The sequence below is a fragment of the Cynara cardunculus genome (assembly GCF_001531365.2).
Source record: "Cynara cardunculus var. scolymus isolate 2C chromosome LG 7, CcrdV1, whole genome shotgun sequence".
NCBI classification, from domain to species: Eukaryota; Viridiplantae; Streptophyta; class Magnoliopsida; order Asterales; family Asteraceae; genus Cynara; species Cynara cardunculus.
This window is the reverse complement of record NC_037534.1, coordinates 8,274,976-8,280,756: the sequence shown is the minus strand read 5'-3', so window position 1 is coordinate 8,280,756 and position 5,781 is coordinate 8,274,976. Positions and strand designations below refer to the sequence as shown.

General features: G+C 35.3%; 1 protein-coding gene across 1 annotated transcript; it reads right to left on the bottom strand.

Moving 5' to 3' along the window:
- Positions 1–2,015: 2,015 nt before the first annotated feature.
- Positions 2,016–3,203, bottom strand: LOC112515763 (F-box/kelch-repeat protein At3g06240-like). The gene has a single exon (XM_025122687.1). It carries the CDS (start codon positions 3,201–3,203, stop codon positions 2,094–2,096), a length of 1,110 nt encoding a protein of 369 aa, XP_024978455.1. The 3' UTR covers positions 2,016–2,093.
- Positions 3,204–5,781: the final 2,578 nt, after the last annotated feature.

Below are 5,781 nucleotides of genomic sequence, written 5' to 3'. Positions count from 1 at the left end.
CACCCATCGCCTCCGCCTCCACCCGTCTCCCCCGCACCCAAACCCTCGCCCCCGCACCCACCCGTCGCCTGCATACGTGGAGATTTTTTATATAATAAATGAAGATAAAACACCAAATTTGTAATAATTGACATACCTTAGGGATTAAATCTGTAATTTACTCTAAGTACTAACAAAGAGCCATCATGAAATGTTGTCATCAAATTATGTGAGGCTAATCCATCCTGATACACTTTTCAAATATTTAGAAATGAGGTTGTCCACACATTCTCAAGGCAATCAATCGTAGTTTTACATTCTGTCTAGTAAGTATAAATTCTCTTAGGTGGCATTTGGTTTCACATATTCCGAAAGAATCTGATAAATAACATTGTTAAATTTCTTTGACCAAATTTCATTCCTTATTTGATTCATTCTTTTTTATGAAAAGGAATCTCTAAAATCCATCAAATTCCACAATGAAGGATTTAAACATTCTAAGACATAAAGGTGGTATTTTGATGGAATGGAATGTTAATATTTAATAATTCCAAATATACTCTTAACCTCATTTATACCCTAACCTTTTCAAACAACCGACATCACAGGTTTGATTTCTATCTGCAGCTCTCGTCTTCTCCATTCCGAACCCTAATCTCTCGTCTCTCCATTGCGAACCTAATATCTCATCTTCTCTATTGCAAACCTTACTCCTAAACACTCACAATCCGACGCCCGATTATGGATTATGTAATTCTTACACATTGTTCTTCCAAAACCCTATTAAGAATTTCCCACCTCAACACCAACTGCTACACTCACTTCAATCATGCCATTAGGACTCGTGCGCCGATAAATTGCAAAAGTTATGAAGTTGAGGTTTCTGTTTCCGAGCATCGTCATCTTTCTTCGTTCAAATTCTCCGATGAGAAAGAATTAGATGTCGCCACCCTTGGAAACCTATGCGTTGACACCGTGCTTAACATCCCCAAATTATCACCTTCTTCCTTCGATGAACAATAAGATGACATGAAACAACTTTCTAAATCGCTTCCTGATAATGTCCCCAATTTGTTTTTTTGATTTGGGTATCAGTTAATGTGGGTAGTAGGATTCATTTGTATTATTGAGTGCCAAATATTTAGATTCTTTAACGAGTTCTTATCACTACAATAAGATCGGGTTTATAAGACGTCAAAAAAAAATTAAGCATCTTAATATACCGCTTTCTGAGACTTAATTTATAGGATCAAAAAACAAAGCGTCTAATTTAAAGGCATTGTAATAAATTTATAGGATGTTTTTAGACGTCTTAACAAGTTTTTTAGGACACTTTTGATACAAAACATCCAATTAACAAATTTTATAGGACACTATTTGGAAAGTGGCCTATAAAAACGAGTGTCATATAAAAAGATAGGTTTACAGGACTCTTTCTCAAAAGTAACCTTTAAAATTGCTAATGTAATGCTTTTATTAAATGTGTCCTAAAAAACTTGTTAAGACATCCAAAAACGTCCGACCAACTTATTATAACGTCTTTAGATATAACACTTTATTTTTTGTTCGTATAAATTAAATATTATAAAACAGTCTATTATAACACTTAGAAACTAGTGACATCTTATAAACCTAATTTTATTGTAGTGTATGGAGTTCTACATTTTATAACATCTTCATATATCAACAATCTAATGCTGAACAAAAATGAGCTTTTTTTCACTGTTGCAAAGTGATCTTTTTACATGGTTTTGATGTGGCTTAATGTGAACATCAGTTTATATGCACCATTATTAATCCCATAGATCCTAAACATGAACTAGAAAAATCCAACCACAAGGGTGGCGTCTGATTGATTTGAGTTTGGCTCCAAAGGTTAAAAGTGCCTGGAGGTCCACGTTCAAATCCAAAAAGGGAAAAAAATTCTCGTGGCCATGGAGGTTCAAATGCCATGACTCCAGGCTACCTGCAAAGCAGGTGGTCGCCCTAGGATTAATCGGCTCGCATAGCGAGTTGGAATTCTTTCGTTAAGAATTACAAGTATACAGTTGCTTACTATTTACTAAACATCAAACAAACAACGACCCATAAAATTTATTGAAAAAACTGCAGCTTCATGGTGTTCTTGTGATGATCAATTTAGGTGATACAAGGCTTTCGAGATACGTACCTCCAACAGCGAATGCAGTTGGAGCCCCTAAAATCCTTACATTTCTGCATCTTCTGTCATCCAAATTGTATACGTGAACTCTGTTCTCATCCCCCAATACTATATCACGATTGTTGTCATCAACTGAACATACAGGCTTAACAGGATCTATCTCGACTCCATGGATGGAAACCTTGGTCCAAGACTCGCCAACATCGTACTCCTCCATCACCCACAAATCATTACCCACCTGATTAGCAAAAAGAGCAAGTTTCCCACCAAGAACAACCAGCTCGTTGAACATAGCTTTCTTGTTATCAATGGAGTCAGGCAATTCGATTTCGTTGAACTCCTCATTGGCTAAACTAAACGCAACAATTGTCGAAGAGTAACCGGGGATTCTTTGGGTTAACCAGTGAAGGCTCTCGTTGATGAGAACTCCTCTTAGAAGATGGCCGACGGCATGATCGTAAGGAGAGTTATGCACCTTCCTCCATGAATTGTTTCTCAAACTGTAGACGCTTACCAACATGTCGGTGCAATCGAGATTATGCTCGTTATCGGTATCCCAGAAAGAGATCGAGACGACTTTGTAATCGTCCGATGATGAATCGTAACCGAATCCATACATAACAAAACTCTCTCCAAGAGGGAGTGCGAAAGGGGAAATGGGAAGTTCCGAGACCTCCTGTGTGGTTGGATTCATCAAGAAGATCTGGTCATCTTCGTCTTTGGCTAAAACGAGCCCGTTGCAGGAACCCAAGATCTCTTCCCACCTGATCGAAGGTGGCCGGAAACTTATCTCTTTTCCGGTTGCGCACAAGTCATCACTGTCGAGATATGGAACGAGTTCATTTATACTAACTGAGTAGAAAGATTTCATCTCGGAAACGAGAATCAATATACTAGTTTTGTGGTGGTTGTTTAGATCGAGATGGGTTTTGATGAATTCGGGATTGGAAATTAGCGAGCGCCATGGCTTTGACACCGACTTGAAGCGGCCAAGAGATTTTGCCGGCAGGCGGCGGAGTATTGCTTCGATGATCTCGGGTGGAAGGCCTTTGCGAGCAGACATCACCGGCAGCGGTGGAAGCTTTTTGGGTCAATTATAATGACTTGAATATGTAACCCGTTGTAACCCGTTACAATTTTTCAAAATTTTTCTTTAAAATATAATAATTAAACTATGAACTACATACATAATCTATACTATCTTATAAATTAGATTTATCAAAAGTCTTAAAAACAACTTTTAATACACAAAGTATTATATATTTATGTACAAAGTCTTAAAAACAACTCATAATGCATTAAATACTACTACTTTATGCATTCAGTCTTAAAATCTCTTAATTTACAATTAAAATGACATATAATACAAGTTACCAATGCATATTATTATATTTTCTTTTCATGTTTCCAATATATTTTTGACACCTTTCACTCATGTCTTCACCCTCTCATACCTATGTCTTCTCCTCATCCCCCAATGTGAGATTCAAACTGATATTCATCCTGAGTTATTAAAAGATCTTTCATTTATCTTCCATTCAATTGCTCTAGAACTTTCGGTCTTGCTCTCGATCTCTTGATTATTTGCTCTTGGTGTAAATCGAACACATTTGTGGAGTCGTTTAAATATGTTGGATTTTAAATATATTGGATTTTAAATATATTGGATTTTAAACTGTCATACAATTTTTTTTATCGATAGACTGTAATTGGAATCATAACTCTTATTTATTCAAATTGTATTAATATCTAAAGACCAAATATAACTTATATCATCATTAAATCTTTTCTAATAAAACCAGTGAAACTTCAAAATTGTTAAAATTCACGGCTCCCACCGTATTGCCTGAATACACAACTAGTTAATGATTAAAATGTTGTATACTCCAAGTAAGATTTTATCAAAAAAAAGTAATAGAAAAATCTTAAACTTAGAAAACTCTTGCAGATTATTTAAAAATCATAAAATACATGAAACACACATCCTGTGGTTCCATTTTGGGTAGATCGAAAGCAAAACCTCTGAACTTTAGGTCGTCATAATATGTTACTGGTGGGCTCTAAGGGTATGTGTTTCCTATTTTGCCGGCTATTTCGTCATTCACTTAGGGAAGTTCATCTCTAATGATTGAGTGTAAGTCACGTCTTTAATTCTGAATGCACCATGCCATTAAAAAGAAGGAAAATTTGAGGCTGTTATGCCAGTTTGGATGATTAGTAAATGTTTTCTCAAGGCGAAGAGAATAGGAAACGGGTCTTCGATTTCTTTCCACCATTCTAATATATCAAGGTGATGAAAATCATCAACGGTCGTTATCTTCAAGTTCTAATTTTTCGAGTAAAAAAGACTTTATTTATAAATTTATCTTTTCTATTTTTAAAAGTAGCTTTTTTTCATTTGTAATGAGCACATCTTGCTCAATAAATTGGTAGTTTGGCCTAGCATTGTGATTAAGGTGTTATTTGTTTATTGGAACAATTGAAGTTTGGATAGGTTTATTATTCCAATATACTGCAAATCAATCCAAATCTTACAAACCAAACACATGAATGGATTTTAAATTCAATCCAATCCAAATCCCTCCAAATCCAAATCCCTTTTGCAAATCCAAATCCCTCAGAAACATTCCTGCAAACCAAACGCACCCTAAGTTTGTTTGGGTAGAGCGTGCCTAGGATAATTGCGTCGTTGTGCCTAGACTGTGAGGGCTCTCAGCCACATGAATAGTTCAATTTGCTCATCGACGCCTGCCTCTATCATTTTTGTCATTGTAAGTTATCCCATTGGGTACCAACACGAACTTACCTATTTTTATACATTTTTAACTGATAACTGCTAATCTTGGAACATTGATAATACGAATGTTAAGTTTATCACTTTTTTTGTTGTAAACTTTTCATAAATGGGTATATACGTCATAAATTGTCACAAGATCAACAAGTTATCGGTTACAATATATACAAAATAAAAAAAAATAAAAAATTTATTACATTGATTAACAAAAGAAATTCTTCAATCACAAGGGTGGTGTCTGATTGGTTTGAGTGTGGACTCCAAAAATCAAAAGTGACTAGAGGTCTCAGGTTCAAATCCAAGGAGAAATAAAAACCCCCTTATGATCATGGAGGTTCAAATGCGATGATTTTCGGCTACCTGCCTGGAAATTAAAAAAGAATTCTTCATTAAATTGGGTGTTTGAGATTGCTTATAAAAGCTGTTTTTTAACTTATTTCAGTCTGACACCGGTGATAAGCTGTTTTCTGGTGTTTGGATAAGAATAAAAAAAACTGCTTATACCGGTGCCAAACCGGTAATAAGCTGTTTTTGATAAGTTAATCCTTCATGACTTATGAAAAACTGCTTATTACTATTTTACAATTTTAACCCTGTTTTATTTAATCACGATTTAATACCACATAAGTTAATAAACACTTTTATAATAAAACATAAGTTGTTTTAATTAAGCAATCCCAAACACCCCTAAATAAGAAAAATCAGCCTCTGTTGTGTTTTGTTTGTATAAGCATATCTTCTTGTAGCAAAAACATGTGTGTCGAAAGTCTAATTTGCCCTCCTACGAAAACTTGAAAGACGGAGTTTGACCCCAACCTTGTTACAGTCTCTTCCTTATCTTCGTGGA